The 19,377-nt window shown below is 45.8% G+C and overlaps 1 protein-coding gene and 1 long non-coding RNA gene across 3 annotated transcripts in view; one reads left to right on the forward strand and one right to left on the reverse strand.

The window, feature by feature from the left end:
- Window positions 1-18,564, reverse strand: part of LOC118910655 (cholesterol 24-hydroxylase) — a 54,681-nt gene extending 36,117 nt beyond the window's left edge. Inside the window, exons 1-3 of one of the 2 annotated variants that reach the window (XM_057488153.1) lie at window positions 18,291-18,564; window positions 8,050-8,130; window positions 7,394-7,475 (exon numbers count right to left, since the gene is read on the reverse strand). In XM_057488153.1, coding sequence (XP_057344136.1) covers window positions 7,394-7,475; window positions 8,050-8,130; window positions 18,291-18,412 — 285 coding nt within the window. In that variant the 5' untranslated portion in view covers window positions 18,413-18,564. The remainder of the gene's footprint in view (window positions 1-7,393; window positions 7,476-8,049; window positions 8,131-18,290) is intronic. The other variant, XM_036881998.2, reaches the window with a different exon arrangement.
- LOC118910656 (uncharacterized) lies at window positions 13,632-16,374 on the forward strand. Its single transcript, XR_005024088.2, has 3 exons — window positions 13,632-13,914; window positions 14,474-15,015; window positions 15,451-16,374. It is a non-coding gene; the product is annotated as an uncharacterized LOC118910656 (long non-coding RNA).
- Window positions 18,565-19,377: the final 813 nt, after the last annotated feature.

Below are 19,377 nucleotides of genomic sequence, written 5' to 3' on the forward strand. Positions count from 1 at the left end.
CCTAATTACAACCCTTAAATAGAATTCGTGCCTCATATCAAATTTACCGAGTATCATAATTCTTCCAAGTGGTAAAGACACCTCAAGACAAATGCTGGGCATAGAAGCCACAGGGCATAAATATGCAAAGAAGTAAAAAGCTAACCTTTTCAAACAATAAGGCTTCCCTCTCACTTACCAACTTCACATTTCCCTGTATGGCCCCGGAAGATGACTGGTTAGCCAGAGACGGGTAAGATTCCTCAAGGGAGGAACAACCTAAGACAGGCACAGTTGCAGGGGGGTCATCAGGTGAGAAATTGGGGATCAACAGAGGTGAGGCTTAGAACCTCACCCCCCCGTTCTGAGAGAAATCTTCTGCATACATGGATGTTTTATTGCCCTTGTCTAGCTTGGATTAACACATAGTCTACAGGCACACACTTGATCATCTACATTTACTCTCTTACAACACTAAACTATGTTTTCTACCTTTATCTTGTATCTACCTACCACTTCAGCATTTTATTAAAAATAATAATAACAAAGAGAGAAATGTGGTATCCACATATAAATCAAGTATAAAAATCAAATGAGTATTCATATTTGAACCGACTGTTTATAGTTCATAATGCATGAGCAAAACCGAAGGTTTCTGTGATGACTGCCCTTGTACTGTTCACTATGTAACTTATTCACTATGTAAGAATTTGTTCTCCATGTAAGAACTTGTTTGTTATGCCTCAGAAGATTGGAGACTGATGAAAATTAGGCTTGGGGTGGATTAATGATTGTGCATTGAGCATTGACTTCCCTATACAGAATTTTATTGTTGTTGACAACCATTTGATCAATAAATATGAGAGATGCCCTCACAAAAAAAAAAAAAAAAAGTATACACTTCCAGTGGTAAAATAATAAGTAACCGGGATGTAATGAGTATAGTCAAGATATTGTAACAGCTTGGTGTGGTGATAGCTGGTACCTAGAATTGTCATGTATATAAATGTTGAATCACTATGTTGTACACCTGAAACTAATGTAATGTAATACCGTGTGTCAACTACCGTTCAATAAAAAAATAATTATAAAAAAAAAAAACCAGATAAAGCTCCTTCCCTCACCATGGCCCTAAAGCCCACAGTGGAGGCCCCTCCACTAGGTACACTGAAAAAGAGAAGGACTGGACCATGGCTGAAGGAGCCACCCTAACTTAAAAAAAAATGATGAATGCTGCCTGACAGGTGCATGTTTGTCCCAACTGCAACCAGAAGTCATCTAGTCAGCAAATACCATCAGCTCACCCACCTAAGAAAAACCGCACTAAAAACCCTCCTCAGCCAGTTGCCAGCATTATTAAGCCAAACTAAGTCAGCAGTGCATGACTTGTGCCAGAAATAAAGCTCAATCTGCACCGCAACCCCTGCCAGGTGTCCAAAGAGCAGGAGTTGCCCCCTTTGAAAATCTTGAGATAGACTTCACAGATGTCCAGCCAAGCAGAGAACTCAAATACCTTCTAGTAATGGGTGGGTCAAAGCCTTCCCAACCAGGACAAAACAAAGCCAAGAGATAGCCAAAGTCCTCCTGAGAGAAAGTGTGCCCCAGATTGGCCTACCATCTACAAGTCACAGTGACAATAGACCTGCCTTTGTAGCAGATACAGTACATATTTTAACTAAATCTCTCAACATTATCTGGAAACTCCACACTGTGTTCAGGCCACAAAGTTCTGGGGAAGTAGAGCCAATAAACTGCACCCTCAAAAGAACCCTAGCTAAATTTTGCCAAGAAACTGGCCTCCCGTGGCCAGACCTACTGCCCCTGCCTCTCCTGCAGGCTCACTGCACACCTGGGACTCAAGGCTTTGCCCGTTTTTAATTAATGTATGGACGCCCTCCCCAGCGGAAGCCTCCCAGGGAACCTACGCAAGATAGGAGATAAGGGAGTAAGAGAAGAGCTCCAAGCCTTAAGAGCCACCCTAAATAAGCTGCAGCAATGTACCATAGAAAGGGCCCCAATCTCCTTAGGGACCCCAGTACATTCCTTCCAGGCTGAGGACTCAGTCTGAGTCAAAAATTGAAGAAGGGTCCCCCTCAAACCTCAGTAAATGGGGCCCCACATTGTTGTTCTAACTATTCCTACTGCCCTCAAAGTTACAAGCATCATTCCATGGGTCCATCATTCCAGAGTGAAAAGGGCCTGTAATTTGGACAAAGAAATACATCAGTGGAAAGCCCAGCCAGACCTCCAGATCCTCTCCACCTCTGCATCTGATGATTACCCTCTGACTAATGAACATCTGCACGCCGTGGAACCTGGCCCTCACCAGAATGGAATCTCTCATCCTGGGCATTGAACTCTCTGCTGCTGCACCCTCTGACTAAATTGTTCCTCAAAAAGTTGTCCTTTCTGTTATCTATTGGGTAATCATTAAGTTGTTTTACTGTGCTTACCTGTCTCTCCTAGCTGAACTCAAATCTCAGCCTGCATTTCCAAAGTACCTCTCTATAATGTTTAACTGTACAAAAGTTATAAAGTGCATGGTCATCACCCAAGGGAGCTGCCCTCAGTGGCCCTACACCTTTAGCACCTGTCCTCTCACACTCAGATAAGCCAGCCTGAGTGTAATGCTCAGCTGCATAAAAATAAATTAAGACTGAGAAAAACTGGGTATTTTTTGCAAAGCACAGGCTAATCAAGAGTCTGAAGGACTCATTTCAACTTGTACACACAAGGCCCATACTGACAAATACATAAAAACATAATCATTTGTGTTCTTCACAAAGTACTCAGGACTTAAAGAAAAAGTCACAAGGAAAAAGTCCTAGCTCAAAGCAATTAAAAGTATAAATACAAGCCATTATAACCCTATCATAAACCAAAAAGATGATGCTCGCTAAAATGAAGTGTTTAAAGGGGCATCAGAGGGGGGAGTGATAAGGAAAATATTCAACACAGCCATCAAGGTCATCAAACTGCTTTTTCCCTCTGGCTGGCAAAGCCCTCCCATCTCCCCCCTCCCCTCCTCCAGGCTCCTCTTTTGCCCTGCGCCTGCTGAAATGCCACCTATCAAAAAATATAAATTGCTCCCCTTGCTTGTGCTCAGGGCTCAGACATTGGGAGATTACTCCCTTATGAGCCTGCTGGTGTAAGAATAAAACCTCAACACTCCAAGACCTCCAAGTGCTACTTGGTTCTTCTGTCAGCGATCCAGTCCAGGTTTTCCAGTATTTTCTGTAACAAGATGTGATGCACTTTTTGTGCTCACCTTACGTACAGATGAAGAAACTGAGATTTGAAACTGGCCTGATGTCACACATACAGTGAGTGGTGGACAAAGGACATGAATCAGGACATTTATCGTGGAGGATAGGAAGAGAAGGGGTTTTAAGTTTTTAGTTGAAAAGAAGTCTCAGATGGCTGGATTTGGGTCATGAGTCACACCCTAGGGACCCCATCCTCATCCAAACACTGTCATTTGTAAACCAAGCTCCCTCACTACCCAACTCCTACAGGTTTTGTCCCTGCAAAAGGACCATGACAGTGGAGGCCCACCTCCAAGGCCCTTCTCAAACATCCCTGAATGGTCCAAGTTCTGTGCCTACCCTTCTCAACCTTGAGGCCCAGCAACCTCAACACAGGCTTTTACCAGGTGTTCCCACAGCCCAGGTTGCCCACAGCCTGCTGTCCCTGGGGTGGGGAGTCCTTTGATCACCCTGGGACATGAGGGATGCACAGGGTACCCCAAGCACCTCCCTGCCTCCTCTGCCTGACCACACTGACAGGAGACTTCTGTCCACGAAGGGATAACTGCCAGAGACTTTCCCTCCTGCCATAAACAATCAGAAAAATAGGCAAAATGTGTGAAATATCAGTTTTCAGATACTGGTCAACAAGCAGTGCAGGATGGAGAATCCTGAGAGAACAAAGAGGGGAAAAAAGATATAGCCCTATGATTTATTGTTACCTAGCATTATTAACAGCCCCAGAAGAGTCACTCCTTTGTAGTGGGGCTAAACTAGCTCTAGAGTAAAAGTCTCCTCTAGATCAACTCCGCAAAAAGCTTAAAGCAAATCTGATGAAAGGATCAAATTGATCTGCAAATGACTTTACCGTCTGCCAGAACAAAGCCCAGCACTCTTTAAAGGAATAAAACAAAATCAAGCACCCAACAAAGTACAATTTACAATGTCCAGTGTCCAATATAAAATTACTAGACATCAGGAAAATCTGACCTATCACCCAGGCCAAGAAATAAGAGAGATGATGGAATTTGCAGACAAGAACTTTGACACATTTGTTAAAAATATTACAAATATGCTCAAGGGACCCATATATCCAAGAAGTTCAAAAAATCCTACATAGAATTAGCAAAGAAAAGTACATCAAGGCAGATTATAATCAACTTTCTGAAATCAATAACAAAGAGACAATCTTAAAAATGGACAGATGAAGTGGTATAATATTATTTGAAGATAGATTCATATAAGTTAAAGACTATTCTATAAACCCTAGAACAACCACTAAGAGAGAAAGAATGAGACCTAATTAGCCACTAGTGCAGATAAAATGGAATACTAAAACATACTCAATCTAAAAGAAGGCAGGAAAAGAGCAAGAGGGAACAAATAACAGATAGGACTAGAAAACAAGTAACAATGTGGTAGATTTAAACCTAACCATAACAATAATTGCACTAAATGTAAATGACCTAAACATTCCAATTAAAAGGGAGAGATTGTCAGACTGTATACAACAGCAAGACACACTTATATGTTATCTTGAAGAAACCTACATTACAGAGGAAAACCCAGATAGGTTAAAAGTAAAAGGATAGAAAATGACATAACACACAACACTAAGTAGAAGAGAGCTGGAGTAGCTATATTAATACCAGAGAAAACATCCTTTGGGAATAGAATATTACCAAGGGTAAAGGGGGTATTTCCAAAGATAAAGAGGTCAATTCATTGCAGACATAACAATCCTAAATATATACACACCTAATAACATTACTTTAAAATGAAGCAAAATTATAGAACTGAAAGTTAAAAATAAACAAATCCATGATAGTGGTTAGAGAGTTCAACACTCCTCTCCCAGTAATTGCTAGAACAAGTAGATGGAAAACCAGTAAGAATTTAGAAGATTTTAATAACACTATCAACAGTTTTGACTTAATCAACATTTCTAAAACACCCCATTCAACAATTACAGAACATACATTCTTTTAAGTGCTCATGAACATTTGTCAAGATAGGCCATGTGCTAAGTCATAACAAGCTTCAGTTAATTTAAAAAGATTGAAATCATGAAGAGTATTTTCTCTGACCTTACACAATTAAATTAGAAATCAGTAACAGAAATATATTTACAGAATCCCTTCATATTTAGAAATTGAACAACATGCATCTGAATAATCCATGATTCAAAAAAGAAATCACAAGGGAAGTTAGAAAATATTTTGAACTGAATGAAAATAAAAGAACAATGCATTGAAATGTGTGGTACATTTGTGCATAACTAGCACTTACAGGAAATGTATAGTTTTAACTGCTTATATTAAGGATGAAACAAGGTCTAAAACCAATTCTCTAAACTAAAAAATTAGAACAAGAACAAAGAACACCCAAAGTGAGTAGAGGAATGAAATAATATGGAACCGAAATCAGTAATATAGAAAATGGACAAACAATGGAGAAATCCAATAAAACTAAGAGCTGCTTCTTTGAAAAAAATGAGTAAAATGGACAAACCTTTGGCTAGCCTGATCAAGAAAATAAGAGAAAACCCAAACTACTAGTCTCAGGAATAAAAGAAGGGACATCAGCACAGATCTGGCAGACATTAAAAGGATAATAAATATTGTAGACAAGTTTATACCAATAATTTCAGCAATTTAAACGAAATGGGAAAATTCCTTGAAAGACCCAACTTACTAAACACAACAAAAAATAGAAAATATGAAAGGCTATATATCAATTATAAGAAATTGAATGTGTAATTAAAACAAAACAAAAAACATCTCCTTCAAAGAAAAGTCTAGGCCCAAATGGCTTCATTGGTGAAGTCTATCAAACATAAAAGGAATAAATAACACCTATACAAATACACTCTTATAAAAATTCCTTCAGAAAACAGGAGAGGGTACATGTCCCAACTCATCTTATGAGGCTTACAGGAAACCAGAAAAAGAAAAGCATAAACATAGAAACAAAAATTCTTAACAAAAGATGAGCAAATTGTATCCATGTATCCATGTATCAATGAGCAAACTGTATGATGACCAGGAATGCAAGGTTGGTTTGATGCTTGAACATTAATCAATATGATTCATCATATTAATACATGTCTTTCAGCCTCTTTCCTCACTGAGTATCATGTAGGTCTTTGTGTATGGTTTTTGGTAGCATGCTTTATAAAGTCTTAAACCTTGTCTGTATTTGAAATTAAACTTAAAAAAGATGATTTTTAACATACTGTAAGAAATATCATAGTTGTTCAACGTGTCTCCTGATCTGGACAATAAGTTGTATTATATCCCTCTCAGTGGCACCACAGCTACCGTCCATGCCGAGAATCATCCTACACATCAGTTAAGTACCCATTCTGAGAATAATAGGACCATTATTTAATGAGCAATTGTGTGCCAGGCATGGGCTGGATGGCTCACTTACACTATTTCAGGTCCATTCTTAAAACCACCTGTAAGAGAGCCATCACCCTTATTTTACAAATGAGGAAACTGAGGCACAGAATGATGAAGTAATTTATCCAAGGTTCCATAGCTAGTTAGTGGAGGAACCCAGATTTGAGCCCAGTTCTGCCAACTCAAAAGTAGATCTATGGCCATTCTTAGTGCTTACATGGCAGACACCCTCCTGCACACACTACAGACCAATTAATGCTGCCTACCTCTGTTTCTTCATCACTAAAATGAGGACTAATAAGAGTCCTTATCCCTATGAGGATTAAGTGGGTTAAAAATTGTGAAGTACACAGAAAACATGTTTAAGGATCTTTTGACCCTTTGTTAAACAAATTGATGACTTTTTAATTTTCATCATTGCTGAGAGAGAGGGGTTATAATCCCACCTTGCAGATGTGGGAAGCAGGGCTAAGTGAAGGAAGTGAACTAGTTAAATGTGTGTGCACTAGCTGGGCAAAACTCTCCACCCACATGGGTCTGACAGCAAAGTCCCTACTCACCCCACATCAAACAGCCCTGCCTTAGAAGCCCCCCAAATGATGGGTGATTAGAGGAAAAGATGCCTTACCCTTTTGGGTCTTCGGGAAACCAGCCCAAATGCAGGTGACTCTGGAACATTTCTCCCACGGTCTATAGAGCCAAATTCCCTGCCCCCATCCCAGGGAAGAGGAGAGCTTTCCCCATGGAAACCACCCAGCTTCCTACCTTGACCGACTCGGGGCTCGTGATGATGACCGACGTTTTGTGGAAGACGTTGACCCGCACAACAGGTCCATACTTCTTAGCCCTGGAAATCAAAGTGCCACAGAGAAGGCTGTCAGCTACTGGAGAGCTGATATCATTGGCCCAGGTCCAGATGAGGAAAAGGGTGTCCCCTCCAAGGAGAGGGCTCAGTATGGGCCTGGGGCTAAGGCTCTGTCCTGTTGTTGACTCACAACTGAGTCACCTCCCCCCTGGGCCTCAGTTTCCACATCCATTAAAATAGGATTGCTACATTACTCCACCCCAAAAGGATGTGCTGGAAATCAAGCAATATCATGTCTTTGAAAATGATTTGAAATGGGTAAATCATCACCCCAAATAATGACTGTTACCTAGATACACCCACCCAGTTTACAGATGAAGAAACTGAGGCTCACAGTGTCTGATGGCTGGTCTAAGATCAGTTAGCCAAGGTCAGTTAGCAAAAGGCAGAGCTTGTGTTCTAAACCAGCCTGGTCTGCCTCTCCACCCAGGGGACGGACTGCCAGGGAAGGGAGTGACCTGGCCAGGGAGTGGGGAGTATGTGTGCTGGATGGGGGCGCTATCCCATGAGGGACCTGGATGGGAGTAAGGGCAATAAATGACAAGTTAGGACCCACCAGTCCAAAAACACATCTTGGAGCACACGGCCACAAACCTCATCCTTTTTCCAAAAGCAAGGGAGGTGTCCTAGAAGGAAACTAGAAGAAATGGGAGACATTAAAATCACCAGAAGTCACCATTAAAGAGTGCTCCCTTCCCAACAGGACCCTGTGAGAAAAGCGTCACTAAGTCCATATCACAGAGGACGGAGGCATGAGGAGGCACGGCCCTGGCTTAGGCTCAGCAGGCACTGGCTCCAGAGGCCTCCTTAGAGGGGAGGCAGGGAGGAGCCAGACCATCTGTGGGTGCAGAGGTTGGGGGCTGGCATGCAGAAAGGGCTCAGTAATGTTGTGTATAATTACCTTGAGACATTCATTGATATGAATGCCAGGCACCAAGCTGTTAAAAAGAAAATCCCGGGCCCAGAGATGAGTCTTCATGCCAATCACGACAGCAAGCCAAGACTTAATACAAATGTAAGCGCAGTTTCAGCCCCCCAAGGAATGTGACTTTATCCAGCCAAAGTGGAGTCTCCTGGAGGTAGTCCCCTGGGACACCCTTTCCCCTCGGGAGCGCAATCCTGTCTAAACAATGATGTCTTGCTAACAATTTTCTTTCCTTTTTTTATGCTCTTTGCCTTTCAAAAACCTTCCTTTCCTATGGTATGTTGAGCTACCTCTCTGCTTGCTGGAGAGGGTGCCACCCAACACATTAATTGTTTAGTAAAGCCGATTAGTTAGAGCTTCAAATATACTTGGCTGAATTTTGTTTCTTGAACAGATTTGGTGGCAGTGGTGGGATGTGAAGTGAATGTCTGGCGGCATCTGGAGACAACTAGAAACGTAGGTGTGGCACCCCTCTCCAGTCCGGGGTTAATGGGTTGATCTAGATTCTAGGCTCTCACAGAGAGCCGGTTCTTAGCCCTTGGTTCAGTCTGTAATTCCACATTGGAATCTCTTCTCTAGATCCAGTCCACAGCTCCCATTTACCGGGGTTTGTTGGTTTAATCCCTTCTCCAGTTCCAGTCTGCAGCTTTACTGGAGTCTGCTGGTATGTCCACATTGGGAATCTCTGGTGGTGCCCGTCTTCTCCTGGCCGGTTCACAGTGACATCTTTTGGTTTGTGCTGGAGGGTTCAGGTGCACATACCTGTTTGTTTTGTTTATGTAAATAAACAGAACTTCCTTGTCATGTCTTTGAAATGTAAGCTGAGACTACAGGGGAAAAAGTTGGGGGATGGCCTTTTTAAAATATAAGCTGTAAAAGATCTCTCTTGCCCAGATCGCAGCCTCCCTAAGACAAATACAAATCTTATGTGTCTTCTCCACAAATATTAGTAACTATGAAGTCTCTGTTCAAGTATTCCTATGTATGTGTGTGTTACCAATGTATGATATTTATCTACCTCTGGATGCTTTTGTTAAAATTAATTTTTAAAAAGTTCTATTTAGTTGGCTTAAAGACAAGTGCTTTTAAGGACTGGCAATTCTAAAACTCTCAAAAACTAACCCAAATGTTTTTCAAGTTCACATGATCTGGGATTAATCCTTAATAAACAAAATCTAAATAAAATAAACAAAATCGAATGATCTAATTAAAATAGACATTTCTTTAAAACTACCAACATTAAATATAAACTTTTATTCCTTCTACATTTATTAAGAATAAGCTCATATTATCTCTGTCACAAAATTTGTCAACAGTAACTTGATATGATAAAACTTTTACTTAAAAATAGCTTCCAATGTTCAACCATTGTGGAAAGCAATATAGAGGTTCCTCAAAAAACTAAAAATAGAAATACCATTTGACCCAGGAACTCCACTCCTTGGAATTTAACCAAAGAAAACAACTTCTCAGATTCAAAAAGACATATGCACCCCTATGTTTATCACAGCACTATTTACAATAGCCAAGATATGGAAGCAACCTAAGTGTCCACCACTAGATGAATGGATAAAGAAGATGTGGTACATATACACAATGGAATACTATTCAGCCATAAGAAAGAAACAAATCCTACCATTTGCAACAACATGGATGGAGCTAGAGGGTATTATGCTCAGCGAAATATGTCAGTCAGAGAAAGACAAATACCAAATGATTTCCCTCATTTGTGGAGTATAACAACAAAGCAACACAGAAGGAACAAAATAGCAGCAGACTCACAGACTCCAAGAAGGGACTACTGGTTACTAAAGGGGAGGGGTGGGGGAGGGTGGGTGGGGAGGGAGGGAGAAGGGGATTGTGGGGTATTATTATTGGTGCACATGGTGTGTGTGGGGTCACATGGAAGACAGTGTAGCACAGAGAAGACAAGTAGGGACTCTGTGGCATCTTACTACACTGATGGACAGTGACTGCAATGGGGCATGGCGGGGGTCTCAATAATAAAGGTGAATGTAGTAACCACATTGTTTTTCTCGTGAAACCTTCATAAGAGTGTATATCAATGATACCTTAATTTAAAAAAGTGGTAAAAAAAATAGCTTTCAAAACCTTTTTGGTAACCTGAAACCTTAAATGTTTGCTAAGTAATGAGTTAAGTTAAATACATTGAATATCTAGAACATTTCCAAATAAGATAAAATAATGAAACATTGATTACTTAACATAGTTTTTATCTACTTCTGGTTATTACAGATAAACGAAAAGACTTTTGGATGTGTTAGTGCTACATTAAAAAACTGAAAAAAGCATGTGCCTCTAAGAATTATGAAATATATTCATAAATTTGCAAAGTTAAAGGATGCTGGTGTTATAGCTGGCAATTGCTTACTACTTAGTTTTCTCTAGAATTCAGGGCTTCTAGAAGAATTCTAGTGTAAATAAGGCTACTAGAAACAATAAGGGACACATCTCTGTATTGAAGAAATGTAGGGTGTGTGTTTTCAGTGAGAGAAGGTATGAGGAATAGAAATGGTTTGGGTTTTTTTTGAAAGAGAGAAAAGTAAGTCATTTTGTCCTGAAGCCTTAAAGTAAAACTGGCTATGGAATATGTAAGACAAAATCAAGATGTGAAAAATAATCTTGTAGAAGGTTTTTGGGAAAGGAATTTTAATGTGTGGTCGGTCAAGTTGGCTAAGGAATAAATGTAAATAAAAATGTAATTAGAAGCCTCTCTTTAACTCTTGAAGAGATTGCATGTTCCATTATTAAGACAATAGCTGCCCAATGAAGATCCTTAGAATATTTGGCCAAATTTTCATTATCTTTCAGCTAAGCTGGGAGGTGTCTGTGCTCTGGCCAGCACCACCTGCTGCACCTGGATTAACGTTTCTGGGGAAGTTGAAACTCAGGAGGTACATAGAATCACAGAAAAAGCCACTTGCCTTTAAAAGGCAACGCCTTCAGAGGGGTCTTCTTTCATTTATGGAATTTTGATTGCCTTGGTCTGGTGGACCATGGGTCTGAAGTGCACTCCAAACACAGGGAATTACTCTGTTTATAACAATCATAATAATCTCCCTGACTTGTTGTATTGTCTCAGAGCTTTAAATGCATTTTTGTGGTCGCTAACTACCACTCTGAGACTGGAACGTCAGAAAAAGAAGGAAGAGGATGACCAACTTAAAAATTGTGAACCTGAAGTTGTAATCCGTGAATATCACAGAGATTAAGCAAAAACATCATCACCTGTGAATACCAGGCAAAGGATCAAGAAAAGCTGTGGTAAATAAGGAGCAGTAGCTGCGAGTGGTGCTGATGTCTTAAATTTTTATCACATCTCTCAGTTGAGCTGAGAATCTGATCAAAAAGGAGGAATAGTGAAAAAGAAAACCACAGGCACGAAGATGGAGTAGTGGTTCATGCTAATAGTTTCATGTCAGCAAACCAAGACTTGATGCCTAAACCAACCACAATTTCAGCCCCACCCTGCAGAATGTAACCTTTAACCCATCAATGGGATTTCCTGGTCAGCACTAGGAAATTTATTGAAAGACCCCTTTTGTTCCCCTTAGGAGGGCGACTTTGCCTCCAAAAACAATGGATTCTCTCCTAATGACCTCCTTTTTCCCCCTCATTCCCTCTCTCCCTTTAAAAACCTTTCCTTCTCCAGGTCAATAGCACACCAGTCTACTTGCTGAAGGCGAGGTTGCCCGATGTGTAAATTGTTTAATAGAGTTTATTAGATCCTTCCGATTTGCTTGGTTGAACTTGAATTGGTTTTTAAACAATGCTGCTAAGCAAGCTTCATTCCACCTGACCTCCTTACACCACTTCATTCATAGGTAGGGCAGCCGAGGCTGGAGAGGTGAAGTCCATAGTTGCATTGCTGGTACCAAAGTGCCCCAGTGTCCTTCTCACCAGGGAATTGCTTGGTCATGCTAAGTCTGTAGTGTGACCACCAGACTGTAAATGAGTCTGTTTGGTGTCATCTTGTGGTACATTTCAAGGTACTCATGACTTCCTGTCTCCTATATTATTTTACTCCAATCAAGCTCACTTACTATAGCAAGCAGAATGGGTGACAATGAAACTTCAGTTGGGGTGTTCTAGGTCAGGGAACTCACATTCTCCTGGGGGAGACAGAATAAATAAACAAATAAGTAAATAAATATAAAGTCTGAGAATGATGGGAGAAAAATTAGATGGGGTATAAGGAGTAGGGGTGGCCATTCTATTCAGGCAGGTCAGCAAATGTCCTTCTAAGAAAGTGACATGTGAGCTGGAAGAAGAGAGAGATTGAGCCTCATAGGCATCTGGGGGAAGGCATTCCAGGAAAAAGGAATGGCCGGTGCAGAAGTCCTGGGGTAGGGGTATGTTTATTGAGTTCAGGGAATACTGAGAAGGCAGTATGGCTAGAGCTGAGTGCCTGAGGTGAATGTGGTGCAATGGATGGGGCTACCAAGGTAGGGAGCAGGCCGCGTACAGACTTCTGGGCTATTGTCTAAACTTTTTCTTTGACTTTGGTGAAGTGCAGGTCCTAGGGCACTTGAGCAGTGCAGAGATGGAATCTGACTCAGATTTTAAATGGCTCAGTCTCACTGCTGCTGTGCTGAGAGTAAATGGGCAAATGGGGTGGGTGGGGGGCAGGAGTGGGCACAGGGGCACCAGCAAGGAACTCTGAGAGGCTCAGACCAGTGGAGGTGAGAAGTCTGGTTCTGAACGTACCAGATGGTAGGCCGAGCCAGCCAGACTTGTTGCCAGTTTGGGTGGGGAGCTGAGAGAGGTGCCAATGATGACCCTGTGGCTTTTGGCCTGGGCCGCTGGGAGAAGGAACAGAGCTGCCCTTTACTATGGCTGGGAGGACTGAGTGGGGGCTTGTTGGGGAAGCTGACCCCATTGTGCCCGGCCCCTGCCCTTGTCTACGAAAGCGGGCAGGCTCCAAAGGCCAGCACCAAGATTCTGCCTGCAGGAGGGGTGGGCCGCCAGGTGCAGCTCAACATGCCCCAAAGCAGCCCTCCACCACCAAACCTGGCCGGGGCTCCTCCAACTCAGTGGGGTCCCAGGGCTCCCCCTGGTGGCTGTGCCTCAGATGCCCCCAGAGGTAACTTGCCTTGTTGGCTGTCTGACTTTCTCTCTCTGTTCAGCCCCCAACCCCCAGGGTATTACCGCTTGTAAGTTACATTTCAATCCATTTCTTAGGACAGCTGGGGGAACAACCTGACACCACTGGGTGAAATTAGGAGTTTAGCTTTGAACCTATTAGGTCTGCGGGGCCTGTTTCAAGTGGAAGACAAGCCGCAGGGAAATACCTGGAGGCTGGAGGGCTCCAGGCTAGGGATGTAACTGTGAGAGTCCTCAGCAGAGAGGTGGCCTGTGAGCTCAGCAACTGGCTTAGACGACACTGGGTGAGTGTAGCCAGAGAGGAGGCCCCGGGTCTGAGCCACCGCCGAGGTGTCAGGCAACAAAGGGACAACTAGCCAGGAGACTGACCAGGTGAGCTGGGGAGAGGGAAGTGTGAAGCCTGCCTGCGAAGAAGGCGAGGCCAGGAGGAGTGAGGGATGGGGGCCCCCAGGCGAGCCAGGGACCCGGCGAGATGGGACGCATGGGGGCTGCGCTGAGCTCCGTGGAGGCGGGCCACGGGGGCCCTGACCAGAGCAGGTTGGGTGGACGGGTGGGGGTGGGGATCAGCGCCCAAAAGGGTAGGGCTTCAAAAGAGAATGGGAGGAAGGACTGGGGGCCCCAGGACTGGCAGGCTCCTGGTGGGGGCCGGAGGGGGGCCGGGTGCAGACACGGGGCTCAGGGGGCAGTTGGAGGGAACAAGAGGGGGAAGAGAAGAGTGGTTGGATATTTTACAGCATATTCTGTAAAACTGGGAATGATGCAGAAGAGAAAGACGTTAGCAGAGACGGGGCATTGCTGGGGCAGGGTCGCTGAGCTGGGGGCCACTGCCATTGCAGCCGGAAGGGCGCAAGGGCCCGGTGCCACCAGGGGGCAGGTGTGGCCGAGAACCATGGAAGGAGGTTCTCTCAGGCTGCTCCCTCCATTGGAACAGGGCAGTAGGAGGCAAGAAGAAAGCCCGAGATTGCGGATTGAGGGAGAGGTGACAGGGATTGAGGAGGAGGCCAGAACACTCCAGAGTGGGCGCGCATATGCACAAGAAGGAAGTGCAGTGTGGCCGCTGGGCAGCTGAGGCCCATCTGAGGCAAATGGCCTTGAACTTACACCACTCCACCTGCAGAAGGAGGGACGGTGGACATCACACACACGACTGGCTCCATTTCCTGAACAATCTCGTATCCACAGTCACTTCCCAAAGCTGCACATTTTGGAAGAATGTTCTCTGGAGACATCCTAGTGAGAACAGAGTCTGGACCTTCCTCACCCTCCCAGGCCTGAGAGCCTCTGCCTTATCTGGGGTCCAGTGCCGCCTGGGGAGTAAGGTGAGTAACAACTCGAGAGGGCTAAAGGCACAGAGAGGCATGGTATCCCCGCCGATTGGAAAGAAAAGGAACTAAGACCCATGCCTCCAAGTTCCTGCAGGGGGCGCTGGGAAGGCGAAGGACAGCAGGAAGACCAGGTGTTAGAAATAAACAGGTAAGGGACGGTGGAATGAGGGCATGGAAGAATACTGGTTGGAGGAGGGAGGGGGTGAAGGGGAATGACAGATGCCCACCTAGCACACCCCTGTTGGTACACTGGATATGGCAGAGCAGCCCAGGGAGATCGGGGAAGGCAAGAATCCCCCTCCCTTGCCAGGGCCCCAGCACCTGAGGTTTCCTATAACATTGTGATTAGTACAGGGGAAAACCAAGGTTTTCTGTGACCCGAGAAAGTCTTGGGCAGTGACTGAAGCAGAGGTCATCTGGAGGGCCCACTGTGAGGCCAGCCAGAAGGATGAAGGGAGCCCGCACAGTGGCCAAGGGGTGGGCCACCCATCAAGAGTGCAGGACAGGGGGCATGATTGTTGCTTGTGCCAGAGGGATAGGGTGGCGACATCCACCAACATCCACCGGATGGGCCACCCAACAGAGCCAACCGTGGGTCTCCACCATCACCAGGAACCACCCAGCAACTTGCTGAACAGCAATCACCACCCCCCACCCCAAACCCTGCAACTTGGCAAGGAGGGGTCAGAGGAGGGAGCAGCTCTGCCCAGGAGTCAAACCAGAAAATCTTACTCCAAAATAAATAAAACCAGAGAGAGACTTTTCATTGTCAAGTTTACACTCACCCCACACTACCAGGAGAGTGGGAGGGAGACAATGAGGAAGTTTAGAACAGTAGCAGAGAAATAAAGAAGCTACAAGTGTTGGTGTGGGATCTAAACAGGAGTCTGAGTTTTCAGCTGTTACGCGGATCTTTGCAGTAGGATGTTGTTTGTAATAAGGTGGGACACTCAAGGAAGACGTCCTGGAGGAGAGGGCATCCTGGTGACTCCTGCAGAGGATGAAGGATGAAGGGTGGGGGTGGGGAAGCACAGCAGCTGCCTCTTGCAGGGCGGAAGGTGCCTTGCCTGCAAGCTGGCAAAGCCCTGAAGCACCAAGGGGTTTTGGCATTTCAGGCTTTGAATGCCAAAGCATTTGATCTGTGCCAGAAGTTCCAGAACTTTCATTTGGTGCCGTTTTATATTTGACCACCAACCAATTTTTAATCCACAGTCTTTTTGCATATGCGTCCTTCAGTTCACATCCTTAGAATAAAGAGCCCGCCCATAATTATATTCCACCGCCTCCTACTCCTCCACCCACCCATACACACGGTAGGTCACATGTAGATTCTATGGTGAACAATTTGGGAGAAAACTCAGGCATAAAAAGGAAAGAAATACAGACACATGCTACTACATGGATGACCCTGCTGAATGAAAGAAGCCAGACACACAAGGCCACATATTGTATGATTCCATTTATAGGAGATGTCCAGGACAGGCAAATCCATAGAGACAGGGAGCAGATTAGAGGCTGCCTGGGGCTTGGGGGTCGGACAGAAGTGGAAGGCGGAGTGACAGCCAATAGGTACAGGGTTTGTTTTTGAGGTGATGAAATGTTCTGGAACTAGTGTGATGACTGAACAACTCGTCACTATACTAAAAATGGTAGGCTTTAAAATTTTATGTTTAACATAAAATGTTATGAGATACATAATTTTATTTTTAAAATGCAATTAAAAACAAAAGATGTGAAGAGAGGGTTTGATTTAGGTTCTGCTTCCTCAGAGAACTGGACCGAGTCTGCAGTGGCTGGAGCATCTGGGCTTATGAGAAGGCCAAATGATGACAAGACCTATCAGAACAAGTGCGAAACTCATTCAGGTCCAAGCTGCTGACAGCTGATTGGAAAGCTTGAAAGGCTGATTAGGTACCTAACAAAACTTGCAGATTTCCACCATCCACCTTGAATCCCTGTTTATCAAGTGTCTACTGTGCATGTACTAGGTGCTGCTGGGCTGGATGTCAGGACACAGCAGTGAACAAGACAGACACAGGCCTATGGGAGAGACAGACACTTAACAAGTGGTTGCACAGATAATTACCCAATTATCATTACAGTGACATATATGAGCATAGGAGCAGGGGGAACCTCCCTGAGGAGTGAGCATTTAAGCCAAGCCTAGAAGGCTGGGAGAAGAACCATTTGGGTGGTGTGAAAGAGCTGCTAAGCAAGGGAAAAGGGGTCAGGAAGACCCCAGGGTAGGACAGGGCACTTGGGAGGACAGAGAGGCAGCAGGGAAAACAGCTGCCTCCCTATGTCACCAGGTACAGTGGTCGTTCTGAACCCACCAAACAGGGATGTAGGCTTCTAATGCTAGGGCATCTGGTTGGTGCTGGAGGTGGGTGCCTTCCAGAATATTCATGTCCTGAGGTGTAAAAAGTGTCTCTTATACCATTGTTTCTTCATTCGTTCAACAAATATTTATTGAGCAAATGCAATGTGCCAGGCACTGGGGATACACAAATGAACACACAGCATCCCTGCCCTCCTGGGGCTCACATTCTAAAGGGGGAGACAGACAGTCAACAGGTGAACAGTCAACAGGTAAACAAAGGTAACTTCAGGGTTGATGGCCCCATAAGGAGTTTGGGTCTGGCTGGGCTTTACACAGGGTGGATGGGGAACAGCAAGACCTTGGAGGAGGGAATCAGCTGGGGTGCAGGTGCAGAAAGACTGGGGGGCAGTGAGTTAGCAAGTGGGGAAAGAGCAGTACAGGGCCTTGCTGGCTGGAGCGGTCTTAATTTAGAATTAGATTGAGTTCTAAAGTGGTGGGAAGCCTTTGGAGCAGAGAAAGGACACCACTGATTTAAGCTTCAGAAAGGTAAGCTTCGGGCGAGGGGGAGGTAAGCTGAGTGGGGGTGGGGGCCAAGGATGGAATGGAAGTACTAAGGAGAAAACAAAAAGGATGGACCAGGACAAAATACAAACAATGGGGAATGTGACCAAAGTACAGTGTTCCAGTCCAGGCTGAGTGTGACCTCATCCAAGTCCCGAAGTTAAGAGCACCCACTTTAGCGCCAGGCTGACCTGGGTTTAAATCTAGGTTTACCAACTGGGTGACCTTGGGCAGGTGACTTTGCCTCTGCGCGCCTCAGTCTCCTTGTCTGAACGATGGGGTAACAATAGCGCCTACCTAACAGGGTTGTCGTTGTCATCACGTTTGTAGGGCCCGGCAGAGCGCGGTGGGCGCCGAGCAGCTGCTGCCGCCGTGAGTAATTTGTTACTAAGAATAGTTAGCGCCCCTCTCCCTGCAGTGCTCTCCGAGCCGCCGCGCGCAATGGCGAGGCTGGACCCCCGGCCCCGACGCCGGACTGGACACGGTCCCCCGGCCCCCCATCCAAGCGCCCATCCAGGCCCCCGCCCCCACCCCCCGCTCACCTGGGCCGCGGCGGCCCGGGGATGTGCTCGTAGCGGCTGCGAGCTCGGTGCACGAAGGTGCAGCAGAGGCCGAAGACGACCAAGACGGCGCTGCCGAGCAGCAGTAGGAGCCCAGGGCCCATGGCGGGGCAGACCAGGCCGGGGTCAGGGCCGGGCAACGAAGGGGTGGGAGACGGTGAGGCGACTCAGCTGTCAGCGCCGCGCGCCGGCTCAACCCCAGGCCGGGCGCGACCCAGCACCGCCCCCGCCCGCTCGGCTCCGCCCCCTCTGGCTCCGACCCCTCCCAGGGCGCTCCGTCCGCGCCAACCACGTCTCCGCCTCCGGCTCCGGCTCTCGGGGCCCGCCCCCTCCCCGCCCCTTATAGAGCTCCGCCCCAAACTCGACACCTGCCCCAGTCCAGGCCCCGCCCAGCGCATGTGTTCTCCACCAATCATAACTCCGCTTCTGGCTCAGCGCCCAGGCCCCGCCCGCTCCACCTCCAAGGCCACGCCCCCAGCCCTCAGACTCCACCCCAGCGGCAGCTCCGCCCAGAACGCGTTGTCCCTGGCAACCCTGACTCCTCCGCGCTTGCTGCGCCCCCCGCAGTGCTAAGTCCTGCTGGCCGGTTCCGTACCCTTTGGCACAGCAAATCGTGACGTTTCTCCGCGTGCGGTTCTAGGCCTCTTCCTTTCTCCCTAAATCTTTCCTGGAACTCCCTTTTCAGTCTCCAAATTTCCGTATTACGCCACTATTTCCAAACCTCTCTCTGGTACCCCCAGTCCCCAAAGCTGGGTTCCCCTGCTGCTCCTGTCCACTCCGAGCGCCCGCGGTCTCCCAGCGGGGACCACAGGCAAATCACAAAGACCCCCGGGGTACACAGGGAGGCTGTGTCTGCGAATGAAGAGCACACAGCTGGATTCAAGGCTGCTCTGCTAAAGTCTCGGGCGCCTCCAGAACCTCCCAAACCCTGTCGGAGGCGCTGACCCAGGTCCAAATAAGCTGGAGTTGGGAGTGGGTGAAAATCTGGGTACAGAAAGTTGACCTCCAGAGAAAGCCAGAAATATGCCTGGGGTTACCGAAAAGTATTTTTGGACTAATAACCAAGGCT

The sequence above is a fragment of the Manis pentadactyla genome, chromosome 11, assembly GCF_030020395.1.
Source record: "Manis pentadactyla isolate mManPen7 chromosome 11, mManPen7.hap1, whole genome shotgun sequence".
NCBI classification, from domain to species: Eukaryota; Metazoa; Chordata; class Mammalia; order Pholidota; family Manidae; genus Manis; species Manis pentadactyla.